The 15,360-nt window shown below is 37.1% G+C and overlaps 1 protein-coding gene across 3 annotated transcripts in view; it reads left to right on the top strand.

Moving 5' to 3' along the window:
- The window catches only part of PTCHD4 (patched domain containing 4), a 195,315-nt gene that overhangs the window by 105,015 nt on the left and 74,940 nt on the right, over positions 1-15,360 (top strand). Inside the window, exon 3 of one of the 3 annotated variants that reach the window (XM_058554193.1) lies at positions 4,698-5,035. The exons of the other annotated variants lie outside the window; for them this stretch is intronic. Coding sequence (XP_058410176.1) covers positions 4,698-4,714 — 17 coding nt within the window. The 3' untranslated portion in view covers positions 4,715-5,035. Of the gene's footprint in view, positions 1-4,697; positions 5,036-15,360 lie in introns of those variants that run through there. 3 annotated transcript variants of the gene reach the window in all.

Consider the following 15,360-nt stretch of genomic DNA (forward strand, 5'->3'; position numbering starts at 1 on the left):
TTAACTATCAAATTCTTTGAATTTTATTTTCTTTTTTCGTTTTAAAACACATTTAATGTATTATAGGCAATTTAGAAAAATGGTAAAAATCGTTCATATTCTCATTCCCTAAGACAATCATTTTCAAATATTTTTATCTTCTAATCATTATCCGTGTGTTTGTGTGAGTGTGTGTGTGTGTGTGTGTGTGTGTGAACAGTTTAAACCAAAAGGTTCATAGTGTAGTGTTTAAGAACTTGGGTTCTGCCCCATAGTTTCTGGCTTCAAATCCTTGCCCTGTCACCACCTAGCTCTTTGATCTTAGGCAAGTTATTTATATCTCTGTGCCTCATCTGTATGATGTGGAGGATAACATTACGCACCTGATGAGAATGTGTTGAAGATCTAATGGAGTAGTATTTATAAAGTACTTAAAACAGAGGCTGGCACATAATAAATACTTAATTTTGCTATTGTTATAGGTATTTCTATGTTTCTATACATTCTTCATAATTATTTATTTTATGACCACATTCTATCATCTTCAAGGTCTGTAATTTACTGAATTAATTCCTAATTCTTTTTCGAGTTGTTTCTAAATGTCATTATAAATAATGCTACAAAGAAATCTTCATATGTGTATCTGATTCTGTTGAATTATGTATCATAGTGGGGTCATTGTGTAAAAGGGTTTGTATGGTGATGTTCTCTTCCAAAAAGGCTGCACTGATACACAATTGGTTTCTTGGATTTTAAAGAAAGAATTGGTATTTTCTTTAGTGATCAACTTAAAGCAGATGGTAAATTGAAAATCACTTCAAAGTCTTAGGTTCTTGAATACTTTCATCATAGGTTGATAAGCTTTCTCTCCACTCATGTATAATAATATCTCTCATGATGAAAAGAATATATCCCAATGCTGTAGTTATTCATCCAGAAACAACATGAATGGGAGTAGAAGCAACATAAAAAGAAGAGCTACATATACATTCTCAGATGTCAACAGCTAATATATAATGAAACTAGTATATAACAAAAACTTCATTATATTATAATTAAAATAAAAGCCCCCCCCAAAAGAAATATGCTTCATAAATTATTTAAACAGAAGTTTAATTTAGTAAAAGGTGTGAGAGAGTGGGAGGTGGTTCTAAAACTGTAGGAATGGCAAGGTTCTGGAAGAACATATAGGACCAGTAATAGCTCTGTGGCCATTTTTGGATATCTACCACACTAATACTTCAGCAATACTAATAATGCCACAAAATGCTAACAATGCCATATATTAAAACCACACTATTAATACTCATACTGTGATACAGCAGTCCCCCTTATCTGCAGTTTTGCTTTCTATGGTTTCAGTTACCCACGGTCAACTGCGGTCTGAAAATATTAAATGGAAAATTCCAGAAATAAACAATTTGTAAGTTTTAAATTGTGCACCATTCTGAGTAGCGAGATGAAATTTCCCACAATTCTGCTCCATCCTGCTCTGAAGGTGAATCATCCGTTTGTCTAGCGTATCCACACTGTGTATAATACCTGCCCATTAGTCACTTAGTAACATCTTAGTTAGATCAACTGTCGGGTATCACAGTGCTTGTGTTCGAGTAACCTTTATCTTACTTCATAATAGCCCCAAAGCACATGAGTAGTGATGCTGGCAATTTGGATCTGCTGAAGAGAAGTCATAAAGTGCTTCTTTTAAGTGACAATGTGAAAGTTCTCAACTTAATAAGAAAAAAAATTGTATGCTGAGATTGCTAAGACCTACAGTAACTTTAATTACAATATATTGTTATAATTGTTCTAGTTTATTATTAGATATTGTTAATCTCTTACTGTGCCTAATTTATAAATTAAACTTTATCATAGGTACGTACGCATAGGGAAAATCATAGTATATGTAGGGTTCGGTACTATCCGCAGTTCTAGGCATCCACTGGGGGTCTTGGAACAAATCTCTAGTGGATAAGGGCAGACTACTGAATTTAACACATACCTCTGGGGGTAGCGTACTTCCTGGTTTTCATGGCCATCTTTTTCACTGGATACAGGTTCTTTCACAACAGGATTTGCATCTTAGTCATATTTTATTTCAAAAGCTAGTACAAGGTTTAGTGCAGAATAGGCACTTAGTACATGTTTGTTGTATGAGTGAAATGTTTGAATCATCACAACCAGAAAAACCAAGATAATATCTTTATGTCTTTCTAAAATGATTCTAATTCATTAGGAAATTTCCAATGACTGGCTATCCTTCAATAACAAAGTACAAAAAATTATGTCAAAATAGGAAACATTTAAGAGGTTAAAAAAGTTAGAACTATTCTTTAATATTGAATTAGGATGTAAAGCCTTTCCCCCAGGAAATGTTAGGGGAAAAATTATACATTTAGAAGATACTATGATATTTAGCTTTCTGCTCCTGCAATTCATTTTGGCAGATAGCGTTCAAAATTGGAGGACGGTTCCAATTTAGACCAGATAGTGCTTTATGTAATGTTATCGTTTAAGCACTCAGTGTTTTCCTGGGAAATTATTTCATAGTCCTTAGTCACATCAATACATCACCCAAATACTCTTTTTCTTAATGGAATATTTTTACATGCAAAGCACTTTGGACAGATATACTTGGCCTTATTCTACTTCTCTGTTAATGTATTTTACGTGCTTTATGCTTTACACTCTGATTCCAATCTTTCAGTGACTACTCTGATTTTAATCTAAATCAATATAATACCATTTTGTGTTCATACTAGGATCTTTCCTGTAGGGCTATCTCAGAGCATTTAACCTAATGGAATTCTTTTCAAGATGTATAGTGCAGGAATGATTTTACTTATATTCCAAGTGGGATACTGAAGGGTACAAAGATTATTTCTTGATTAAAATCTCATCCAAACTCAGAGATAAATCTTGCACTTGCACGCACGTAGATTTCTCAAAATGATTTTCCCCACAAAGCAGAATTCTTAACTCTTTTGTTTTAATCCAGACCATTGGAAATTCTGAGGAAAGATAAGAACCTTGCTGTCAGTAAAAACAAATGCATGCACATAGTCACACTGTCATACATTTTCTTTTGCATACAATTGCCAAAGCTGTCACAAATCCCCAGGAGAACATCCATTATCCAGAAGTTAAGGGGTAGACTCCTTTGTTCTAGAGGGTACATTTTATCCTTGACATGGTCATCATCATCATCACGACCACCAACATTGTCATCCTCATCACCACAATCATTATATGTTGTTTCTATAGCAGTTTAGAATTTTCAATGTATGTGATTCTATGTCATTTGATTTTCAGGACTGACTTTGCACATTGTGTATGTATATACATATGTACTTATTCTTCAGTTAATTTAGCAAACATTCACTGAGTATGTACTTTGTGCCAGGCACTCTTTTAGAAGCTAAGAATAAAAAATAAAATCTACCCTGGAGGAGCTCATGTCTCATGGTGTTGATAGACTGACAACGAGTAATTACGGAGTAATTGGGGTACAAAACCAAGAGAGCTGTAGCAGAGCTAGATAAATGCTGCGGCAACACAGCCCAGGAGACAATGAATTCCTTCTTGGAGGAACTCCATCACCAAAGCTTACATTCCAACAAACATGAAATTTTAACATGTTGTCAATAAAATAAACTCAAATTACCCCTGCCACTCTCACTACTCATTTCATTGTCCCCTATTCTAGGAGATATCTGTCTGTTTCTTTCCAATTTTTTTCTAACACTTGCACACACCCAGCCTCACTGACCCACCCCCTCCCATACTGGACAAACAAGATAAAAAATCTTTGGCTATAGCATAATCAGGGACTAAATGTTGCTTTATCCGTATTCTAAACAGTTTTCTTGGACATGCAGTATATCTTCTTCTCCAGGACTTTGTGGTAACTTTAATCATTGGTATATTATCTTGATATGTTATATAACACCTCTATCTCGTTTTTTTCTTTTCTAACTTGGGCGGCTTTTTAAAGGTCATTGTAATATATTCATATACAAATTAATCAGTTTTTATTTTATACAAGCATTGTTGATGTTTCTCTCCTTAATACTCTTCTATTCTCCTGTTTTCTGGTAGACTGATATCTATCTGGTCAACTATTCTTCTAGGATGTAAAGAAGGATCTTAAAAAAGGTGGAAGGGGCACGATAGAACCAAAAGAGATGAAAAAATATCCAGGTTTCCTTGTTCGGGGCATGGGCTATCTTTGTTATTCAACAAATAATTACTGAGTGCAGGACTGGCTACATAATTTGCATGGCTTAGTGTCAAACAAAAATTTGGGGCCCCTTAATCAAAAACTAAGAATTTCAAGATGGCAACCACAGGACATTAAACAAGCGTGGGGCTCCTCTTAGCATGGGGCCCAGTGTGATTGCACAGGTCACACGCCCATGAAGACAGCCCTGTGTTAACATACACCGTGTGTCAGGCACAGTAAGTGTCCAGACTACCAAGAAAATTAGGAGGAGATCACTGCCTTACAGAGGTTTAAACAGACAAATATATGGACACTTGCATTAGTAATAATTTAGGACAAATAAATCTGGACAGCACAGCTTCACAGTCAATAGAATCACCCTTCTGGCATCTAAAAAGCACTGAATTTAAATATCTACTAAAGTCTCTCACTAAAGTGCCAAAAAGAAATTATATAGAAAAAGTTAAGAGTTTTATTTGTTTTATTTTCCTTTCAGCGTTCCAAACTGGATGATATCTGCCTGTTATGGACTGAATGTTTGTTTACCACCAAAATTCATGTGTTGATACCCTACCACCCAATATGACAGTATTAGGAGGTGGGGCCTATGGAGGTAATTAGGATTAGATGAGGTCATCAGGGCAGAGCCTTATTAGTGTCCTTATAAGAGTCGCAAGAGAGCTTGCTGCTCTCTGCTCTCTGCCATGTGAGGATACAAGGAGAAGTCAGCCATCTGCAACCACGAAGAGTGTGCTCACCAGAACTCAACCATGCTGGCACCTGATCTCCAACTTCCAGCCTCCAGAACTGTGAGAAATAAATTTCTGTTGTTTATAAGCCACCCAGTTTATCGTATTTTGTTATGGCAGCCTGAATGGCTAAGACACTGCCCTAAACCTTCCATTTTAGTCCCCCCAAAATCTCAGAACTCTTCAAAACAATATCTCAAAACTCATCCACGTTGACCATTTTCTCTCCTCTTTCTTACTCTCTTCTCTCTTCACACTTTTTTGGGTCTTGTCTATTTTCCCGAAAAGGGGCTATTTCTTGGCCCTACTAATGAAAATCAATCTAGCTTTGACTGGCTTTCCCAGTTAACTCTCCCCTCTATCCAAGCAGCTCACATAAAATATGCCTGGGAGATGGTCAGGATAACATGAAACCTCATTAGAAGATAGAAGAAGGAATATGGAGAGACGGCTGGTACACACACGACTACACTGATATATTTTTGCCCTGTGATGGTGTATTAACTAATATTGACTAAGTAGCCTAGGTAGTAGTATCCAGCACTAGTCATACAGCCTCCACTCTTGTGTGATATGGCTCTAGGAATGATGAACACACAATGCCATAAAGACATCTGGGATGATATTAAACCCTATCTAAATTCCAGGAGCTGACCCTCCTCGTGTCTTTTTGGGTCTGCAGTGATAAAGTTTCTCACATACGAGCCCTGGAGTAAAGAGCTATTATCACTAGACCTTGTGGTTTCCCTCCATCCTGCTCATACTTAGTTCCTGGGAAAAGTGCTTAAGTTTTGAAGGACAAGGGAGTTAGATAAAAATGTGGGCAAAGGGGATCATGCTACAATATCTCCCACTTAAAAAGAAATTCCCCTTGACCCCTATCCTGCTGCAGTGACCACATTATATTCTTTTGCACTCATTTATAGCAAAAATCCTTGAAAGTTTCTCTTTTGAACTCATTCCAGTCAGGCTTCTGTTCCCATCACTCCGCTAACATTATTGACAAGGTCACCAGTGAACTCCATCTTGCCAAATCCAATCAGTTGACACATTGACCATTCCCTTCTTCATTTGGCCTCCAGGATCCAGAGTCTCTTGGGGTTTTTTTCCAACCAAGCTGCTACTTATCATTCTTTTTTTATGGTTTTTCTTCATCTTTCCAACCTTTAAAAGCCAATCCTTTTGCTGTCTAATCACTCCCTAAGTGACCTGTCTAGTCACAAAGCTTTAAAAACCACTTATACTCTGACGTTCCCAATATTTACAGCTCTGTTCCTTATCCACCTTACCCTTCATCAAGCCATCTAGATATCATTTCTCAATGGACATTTCATTTAGATGTCTAGTAAGCATCACAAAATTAATTTCCCCAAAATCAAAGTCTTTTTTTTCCTCCTGGCAAACTTGCTTCCCTTCTTATGTCATGGGCTCCACCATTCACCTGTTTGCCTTGGCCAACAATGTAAGACTCCTTCTTGAGTCTACTATCTTCACCCTTCTCATCCAATCTCTATAAAAGCCCGATCAACTCCACTGGGCAGACACTTGTATCTGAATCTGACACTTCTCCCAATCTCCACTGCTCCACACTAGTGAGACTGTAATCATTGCTCACCAGAATCCCTGCAATGTCCTCCAACTACTGTTCTGAATCTTGCTGTCTCCCAGCTTCTATTATCCACATGAGGCAGGGTGATCTTTAAGATGTAATTCAGGGCCGGCCCCGTGGCTTAGCGGTTAAGTGCGCGAGCTCCAGTGCTGGCGGCCCGGGTTCGGATCCCGGGCGCGCACTGATGCACCGCTTCTCTGGCCATGCTGAGGCTGCATCCCACATACAGCAACTAGAAGGATGTGCAGCTATGACATACAACTATCTACTGGGGCTTTGAGGGAAAAATAAATAAATAAAATCTTAAAAAAAAAAAATATGTAATTCAGATGATGCAACTTCCCTGCTTCAAACCCTCCAGCAGTTTGCCAAGAAAAATAATCCAAGTTCCATACTACATAAAAGGGAAGAGACAGGAAAGAGGAAAGAGACCATGTATTCAAACCAGAGTTTTTGAGGGGATTTTGATAAAGGGACTATTTACAAAAGTATGAGCAGAATGTGGGGAAATCACAGCTAATAGATTATTACTCCAGGCTAGTTAAGTAGGATAGATTGTATCACTGCTGGGCCTAAAGGTTCAAGGGAAGTAGGAGCTGGAAATCTGAAAAGAAGAGTTACAAGGAGAGAGTTGCCTGGTAGGAGCTGTGACCTTAAGTCAAGGACATAGACAGCCACAGCAACGCCTCAAGCAGAGAGTCAGTGCAGTAAATTCCCAACTACATTCTCCGTCCTGTAAATTTCCTTCTTGTGGCTTTGCATTTCCTGCCAGGAAGCCTGTCATATCAGCCTTTGGGGCAGAGATCAGGTGAGAAGGTGAATGGAGCACAGAGAGAATATTGAGGACACTAATCAAGGCCAAAGAGACCCTTTTCTCCCCATCTGATCACATCTCATAATGCTCTCCCCTTACTCTGCTCCAGCCACAGAGGCCCACTAGGCCTCTAGCAGATGATGGGATGTTCCCATCCCATCATTCCAATCTCTTCTTGGTGTCTCTTCCCCAGAGAGGCCTGCTCTAACAACCTTACTTAAACCAGGCACAGACTAAATCACCCCCAGTCACTCCAAAACCCATGGTCTCTGCATTGTCTTCATACTCTTTTCATGATCTAAGAATCATACAGTTTCTTATTTATTTGTTTGTTTTCCTAACTTACTTGTTTATTCTCTGTCTCCCTGACCAGAATTTAATTTCTAAGAATGAAGGTACTCGACCTGTTCATTTACTACTGGTTCCTAGAGCTTTGAAGTGTAGGCTCAATAATTTTTTGTTGAATACATGAACTGCAAGGAATTCAGTAAGTATGGAGTGAGGGTAAAGAAAGGAGAGTGGTGATAAATGCAGCTGGAGAAATATAAAGTTCTAGGAATAAGCAAGATAAGACCTGGGGTTTGGACTGGATCCCCAGGGCTGTCTGGAGCCACTGAAGAGACAGAAGCAGAGCTGTCCCATATTTAGATATGCCGTGTTGAGAGATCATAGGGGTTGCAGTGTAGAGAATGGATTAGAGGGAAGCCAGATGAAAGCAAGAGACCAGTTAGGAGAATATTACAGAAATCTAGGCAAAAGACAAAGGAATGGAGAGAGCAAGAAAGGTTCCAGCTCCTTCTCTTAGGTTGATGCTTTCTGTTTCCCATTTTAAAGTTAAAATTTACAAAATCAGATACAGCAGTAAAAAAATGAAGTAAGCTAGAAGAACATACACAGTGGACAAACTCTACAGTAGCCCCTGTGATTCCCAACTCTTGATATCCATCCCCTTGTATGATCCCCCCTCCTTCAAGGTGGGTACTGGACCTGTGGCTTGCTTGGAACCAATAGAATTCAACAAGGTAATGGGATGCCACTTCCGCAATTACATTACATAGGGCTGTGACCTCTGTCTGGCAAAGAGACTCTCTACCTTGCTGACTGAGGCCCAATCCTACAACCACAAGAGACTGAATCCAGCTAACAACCAGGTGAGCTTGGAAGTGGATCCTTTCCCAGTTCAGCCTTGAGACGAGACCTCAGGCCCAGCCAACACCTTGACCGCATCCTCAGAAGACTCTGAAGCTTAGGCTCCAGGTATGCCCTGCGCTGCCCAGACTCGTGCTGCATGAAAACTGTGATATAATTAATGTGTGTTGTTTTAAGCCACTACATTGGTTCTACATAGCTACAGAACAACAGATAACTAATACAAGATGTTGAAAGAAAAAAGATAAGAAGGAAAAGAGCATAGAGACTCAACATGAGAACTGCCTCAGAAGTGGCAATATGCTGTGAGTGAATTAAGATAATTGCAAATGGCTAGCAAGGGTCTGGTAGCTGTGCCCTCAGGTTTGGTGTTTGTTTTCTTTTATAGTACTTATCATAATTATAACAAAACAAGTGTGCAAGTATTTTCTTGATTCCTGTCTCTCCCAAATAGACTTGAAGCTTCCTAATACCAGGGATAGTGAGAACATGTTATTTTTTCTACACTGTGTCCCCAGGCCTAGCACAGCCTGGTAGAAAGTAGTCACTCAAAAATACATCTATTTAAAATATTTGATGGATGAATAACAAGATGAACTGCAGCAAGTTCTCAGGGCCTAAGGTCTCTGGTCCAAAGTTGTGTATTAGAGACACCTGGCAGAGAGCCCTGAGAATCTGCCTCGCTGTAGACACGTGCACAATTAATTCCTAGAGAGGCGTGTTCTTATCAAGCCCAGGCAGATCCTGCTGAACTCCAGTCAGTTGCAATTGAAAGACAACACCCCTATGATTTTTCTTTAACCTTCTTCTTTGCCCTTTTTAAGGATTAGCCCCTTTCTGATTTGGGAACTGTTTGTTCACCCTGTCCCAGCTGTCTTCCCGCCCAAGATGCATTTTCTCCAATGAGTATTATCTTCTGTCTTCATGATGTTGAAAATCAAAAAAATTAAACTATAGAACAGTGATTCATTGATCATTCCTCCCACTCTTTGCTCTGGTGGCAGATGTGTGATCTGCCATCTGAGTATGTCCAGTTTCTCTTTAGATCCCCAAGATTTCTCCATCAAGGCTCTAGCAAAATTGACCTCAGATCTGCAGAGCCAGCCTTTTGCTCGTTTCCAAATCCCAAATGCTAACTTTTACATCATTTTCTCTCCCAAAACATTTTCTATTAATTCTCACTGTTCTGCCCTCCAATTTTATCTCTTTAATATTATGTTATCTGTTGTCTCTTTCTACCACTTTGATCTTTTTCTTCTATTCCAGTTTATCTGTCTATTTGTCTGTCTATCTATCTATCTATCTATCTATCTACTTACCTGTCTAAGAACATTTACTTTTTCTTTTTTTAATTACCAGTGATGCCATCTACAGCAGCTAGTTAAGAGTTTATTTTATATAAATGCTATCAGGAAATTTAGAGTGAATTTATTGTTCATTCAAAATAACATTTTTTTTTTCTTTTTACCAAAGTAATGTGTAGTCTAAATATGTAGATAAATAACACTGATAAGAAAAAGAAAAAGTCCAACCATCAAAGAATAACCACTGTTAACATCATCATAACTTCCTTCAGATATTGCCCTATGGTGAGTAGGAAAGAAAATTGTACTTATCTGTTTCTTTTTTTCAGAAATATGGCAGTTTAGATGTTTAGGAAAACTTCACCCAGCACCAACACCTAAAAATGCTAGATAAAACATTTTGTAAATGTCTTTTTTATAACAAAGCTGATCTGGCAATAAAGTAAGGAAAAGCATCAGGGGTTACAAATGACAAGGAAGCACAAATCCAGAGATGTCACTGTGCCTTGAAGTCAGCATTTGCCCTGAGGGAACTGCTGACCCCATGGCCTAACATTGGGTTTCAGTGGGTCATGCCTGAGTAAGACAGGAGGAAAAGCCTGTCACCTGAGTAGAGTAGGAGGCCAAATTGGGATCTTACACATGATGCAGGACCCTCAAAGGCTGACACCTTTTTCAGCTGAACTGGGATAAACTGATTTTGCAGAGGAAAACAGTGGGACTGCATGTCTCTTCTTCTCTTGATGCTGGGTGAAATGAAAAAAAAATTGATAATTCCTATGTATAATTCTACACTCAGAAGCAAACATAGATGCTCTTTCAAAAAATATACTTTAAGACTCATCTTCAAATAATTCCAGAAAACCAAGTTTCCAATAGCGCACATGCTCACCAACAACAATGGGCAACAGTCAACAGAAAGAACAAACTGCAGAATCAGACCTTAGAAGTTGTAGATCTTTGAATTATCCAATATAATGAATAAACTAAGCATGTTGCATATGTTTAAAAAAATAAAAGAGGGAATTAAAAGAATGATAAAGTCTTTCAAGATTTTCAAAATTGATAAGGCAGATTTGGAAAAGAACCAAATAAAGCTTCTAGAAATAAAAAGTAAGTATAATAATTAAATTAAATACTCAGTGGGTGAGGTCTACAGAGAAGGTAAGCTGGAAAATAGAGCTGAAGAAATTATAGAATACTGTACTAAGAGACAAAGAGACAAAAATTATGAAGGAAAGGTTAAGAAACATACAGATAGAATGAGAACATCTAACAAACATTCAATCATATTTCCAGAGAAAAAGAATAGCAGAAAAGTCATATCCAAAGAAATAAGTAAGAATATTCCAGAATTTATGAAAGACTCCATTTCTCAGAGTCAAAAAGTCCAAAAGAACTCAAGCAATATAAATAAAAAGATATCCATACCCAAACACATTATATTAAAATTACAAAACACTAAAGAGAAAGAGAAGATTTTAAAAACAAAAGTCAACCAGAGAAAAAGAACACACAATGGGACAAAATTAAAACTGACATTTCAACAACTATGAAAAGTAGAATATAATTATCTTTAATGCACTGAGAAAAAATAACTATCAACATGGAATTCTATGTCTAGCAAAAAATATCTCTTGTGAATAAAGGTAAAATAATGACATTTTCAGATTAAAAAAAGAAACTGAGTTTAGTTAAAAATGAATTAACTCCAAAGGAACAGTTAATAAATGTGATTCAAGAAGAAGAAAAGTTATCTCAAAAAAGATGTGAGAGGGGCCAGCCCAGTGGCATAGTGGTTAAGTTCGCACACTCTGCTTTGGCGCCTCAGGGTTCTTTCAGGTCCAGATCCCGGGCACGGACCTAAGCCCCACTCCTCATGCCATGCTGTGGTGGCATCCCACATATAAAGTAGAGGAAGACTGGCACAGCTGTTAGCTCAGTGACAATCTTCCTCAAGCAAAAGAGGAGGATTGGCAACAGATGTTAGCTTAGGGCCAATCTTCCTCACCAAAAAAAAAAAAAAAAAGATGTGAGATACAAAAAGAAATGTGAAAAAAGAAAATATAAACTTTTTGGTAAATATTATATGCACCAATAACAATATCTAATAACAAATATGTTATACATGCCAGTAATATTTTTAAAGAAAATTATTGTTTTCTTCTTTTGGGGAAGGATGGGGGCAGGGGAGGATGGATAAAGATATCAAGACAGAGCTAAATGACTGGGTAAAATTAGCATATATATATGAGGAGTAGTGTTATCTATATAAAATGTTCTTGAATTGCTTGGTGGAAAGGTAAAGATATTAATAATTAAACCTTCAACTTTTTTGTGTTAGATACACACATGAACACTTCTAGAGTACCCATTAAAAATAAATAGAATAGGGGCTGGCCCAGTGGCACAAGTTGTTAAGTGCGCGTGCTCTGCTGGGCGGCCAGGGTTCCCCGGTTAGGATCGCTGGCGCCCACCAACGCACCGCTTGGCAATACGTGCTGTGGCAGCGTCCCAGTCTCATATAAAGTGGAGGAAGATGAGTAGGGATGTTAGCCCAGGGCCAGTCTTCCTCAGCAAAAAAAAAAGAGGAGGATTGGCAGATGTTAGCACAGGGATTATCTTCCTCAAAATAAATAAATAAATAAATAAATAAAATAAATAGAATAGAAATTGTGCACATAATTTGAAAACTAAGAGGGAAAAATAAATTATTTGGAGAAAACTCAAAACAATATAAGCAAGAAAGAGTAGTAAAAAAGAAAAATAAAGAGCAGGATAAATTAAAAGTGCAAAATAAGAAGATAGAAATAATCCACATAGTATATTAGTAATCACAATCAATGTAAATTAAACTATCCAGTTAAAAATTGTCAGATTGCATTTTTTAAAAATACAGCTATATGCTGTTTATAAGAGACACATCATAAGACAATGAAAGAGAAAAGATTAACGTAAAATAATAGGAAAATATACGTCGGCCAATGACAACCAAACAAAAGCAGGTAAAACTGTATTAATATCTAGAAAAAAAAGACATCAAGGTAAAAACGTCTTTACTAGAGATGAAGAGGGTCACTATATATTGACAAAATGGCTCTAGCTACCAGAAAGATGAGAATTCTAAACCTGTATATTCCTAATAACATAGCTTCAAAATACATAGAGCAAAAGTTGAGAAAAATACAAAAAAATTGATATTTTACTATTACGGTGAAAGATTTAAACATACATTTCTCAACAATTAATAAATCTAGCAGAAAATATTAGTAAGAATAGAATAGAATAGAATAGAATAGAATAGCATAGAAATATTTCGGGGCCGGCCCAGTGGCACAAGCGGTTAAGTGCGCACGCTCCGCTGCGGCGGCCCAGGGTTCATCGGTTCAGATCCCAGGTGCGCACCGACGCACTGCTTGTCAGGCCATGCTGTGGTGGCATCCCATATAAAGTGGAGGAAGATGGGCATGGATGTTAGCCCAGGGCCAGTCTTCCTCAGCAAAAAGAGGAGGATCGGCAGATGTTAGCTCAGGGCGGATCTTCCTCACAAAAAAAAAAAGAAAAAAAATATTAGCAACACAATGAACAAATTTATTCTAACAGTCATAATGCACCAAGAATGGGAGCATGCACATATTTTTAAGTGCAAACAAAACACTGATAGAAATTGACCATGATCTGGACCGTATAGCAAGATTCAACAAATCACAAAGAATCAGTATCATATTTACCACCAATGCTATTAAGTTAGAAATCAATAAGAAAAAATATCCAAAATCTGATTTGTTTGTAAATTAAAGGCACACTTCGAAATAACCATGTATTAAAGAAAATTCATAACTAAATTTTAACAGTACATATGATTGAATCGTGGAATACTACTTAAGAAAATGTGTACAATGAAGCTAAAGCATTAATATTTATAATAGCAACTAAAATATAACTTTGTTAGGAATATTCTAACAAAAGATGTACAAGACCTTTATGAAAAAAACTATAAAGATTTATATATAATGATAGTAAAGGATATCTAATTAAATGAAGAAACTTGTAATTTTCATGGATAGGAAAACACAGTGTCATATAGATGTCCATTTTTCCAAATTGATCCATATACAGGTAGTAAAACAAATGAAAGTAAATGAATTTCAGCTCCATGATTCAACCTGGATTAAACTGAAAAGTATGTTATGCAAAAAAAAAAAGAAAGCTAATCTTATTAGAATGATTATACAGAATGATTATATTTGTAAAAAAAAAAAATTGGGCCAAACTAAACAAAATATTGTTTAGGCATACTTACATACGAAATGAGATTTTAAAGAACAAAATGATTAATATAAAAGTTAAGAGAGAGGTTACCTCTGGGAGGAAAGGGAAGGGGAGAGACAGTATTTGTAATGTTGTATTTCTTAGGCTGGGTGGGATGTTTATAGGTGTTAGTTTTATTTTTATTTTTATTTAAAATGAACAAGTGTGTTATATATGCCATAACATTTTTAAAGAAAGCTGCACTTCTTTAATTGGGTGGCTGAACCCTAAAAGGTGAATTCTTAGGACATTCGTTGTACTTGATGTTTAAAACAGTTTGCCATAATCCAGCTAATCAGTCTTGTAGCTAAGGATTATAGTAAAACATTGCTGCTCAGTTTCCAAGGAAGACACATTCTGTTTTGCCTGTTGCTCAATTTATATCATTGCCTTGCCAAAGTAAATGGATTCTTCACCTTTAGATTTGTCTTTTTTTTTTTTTGTTATTACCTGCTTAGCATCTACCTGTACTGGTCATTCCTGCTGGATGCATGACCTTACATTCATCCACATTCTCAAATGGCTCCTGGGTCAATTTCCTTTTTCGGACTTTGAGCCCATATAAACAAGAAAGGATGGAAAGAGGGACTATAAAGAGAAGGGAAAAGAAGGAGCAGAGAAGAACCAGCAGATTCCCACTTCTCTTCAGATCTGAGGTGACCTCTCAGAGAGGACTCTGATACTCTAACTTAGACCAAGTCAGATCTTCCTGGAACATTCTTGTAGGGCTCTACATTCCTCTACCCCCACTAGCACATCATATTTTATTATAATTGGTCAATGCCTCTCTTCACTCACTAAATCCCAGGCGCCATAAAGTGAGGAGCAAGTTTGCCTTATTCTCCATTGTATTTCTGGCACCTAGCTCTGTGTTTGGCAAAGAGTAGGTCTTCAATAAATGTTTGTTGAGTGGATGAATGGAGAAGAGAGATGTTCCCATGTTTCATTAGCAAGTGTAAATGTAATTATAGCAGCCTAAAGAAGAACTAGAGGGCTAGTCTTTGCTTCTCCTCCTTTCTCACCTCAATTCTTAGCACTATACTTGTTAGTTGAATGAAAGTCTTCCAGAAGAGTTCTTAGTATAGATATGTCCAGCCCATTCTCAAGTCAAAAGCCCACATTAAAGCTTTAACCATGTGTCTTAATGGGTCATTAAGATAAGGCAATTTAAAGAAATAATTATCGCCATCAGGTCTGCTGTTGATTTTTTTTTTCTCTTTTAT

This window comes from Diceros bicornis, chromosome 14, assembly GCF_020826845.1.
Source record: "Diceros bicornis minor isolate mBicDic1 chromosome 14, mDicBic1.mat.cur, whole genome shotgun sequence".
NCBI lineage: Eukaryota > Metazoa > Chordata > Mammalia > Perissodactyla > Rhinocerotidae > Diceros > Diceros bicornis.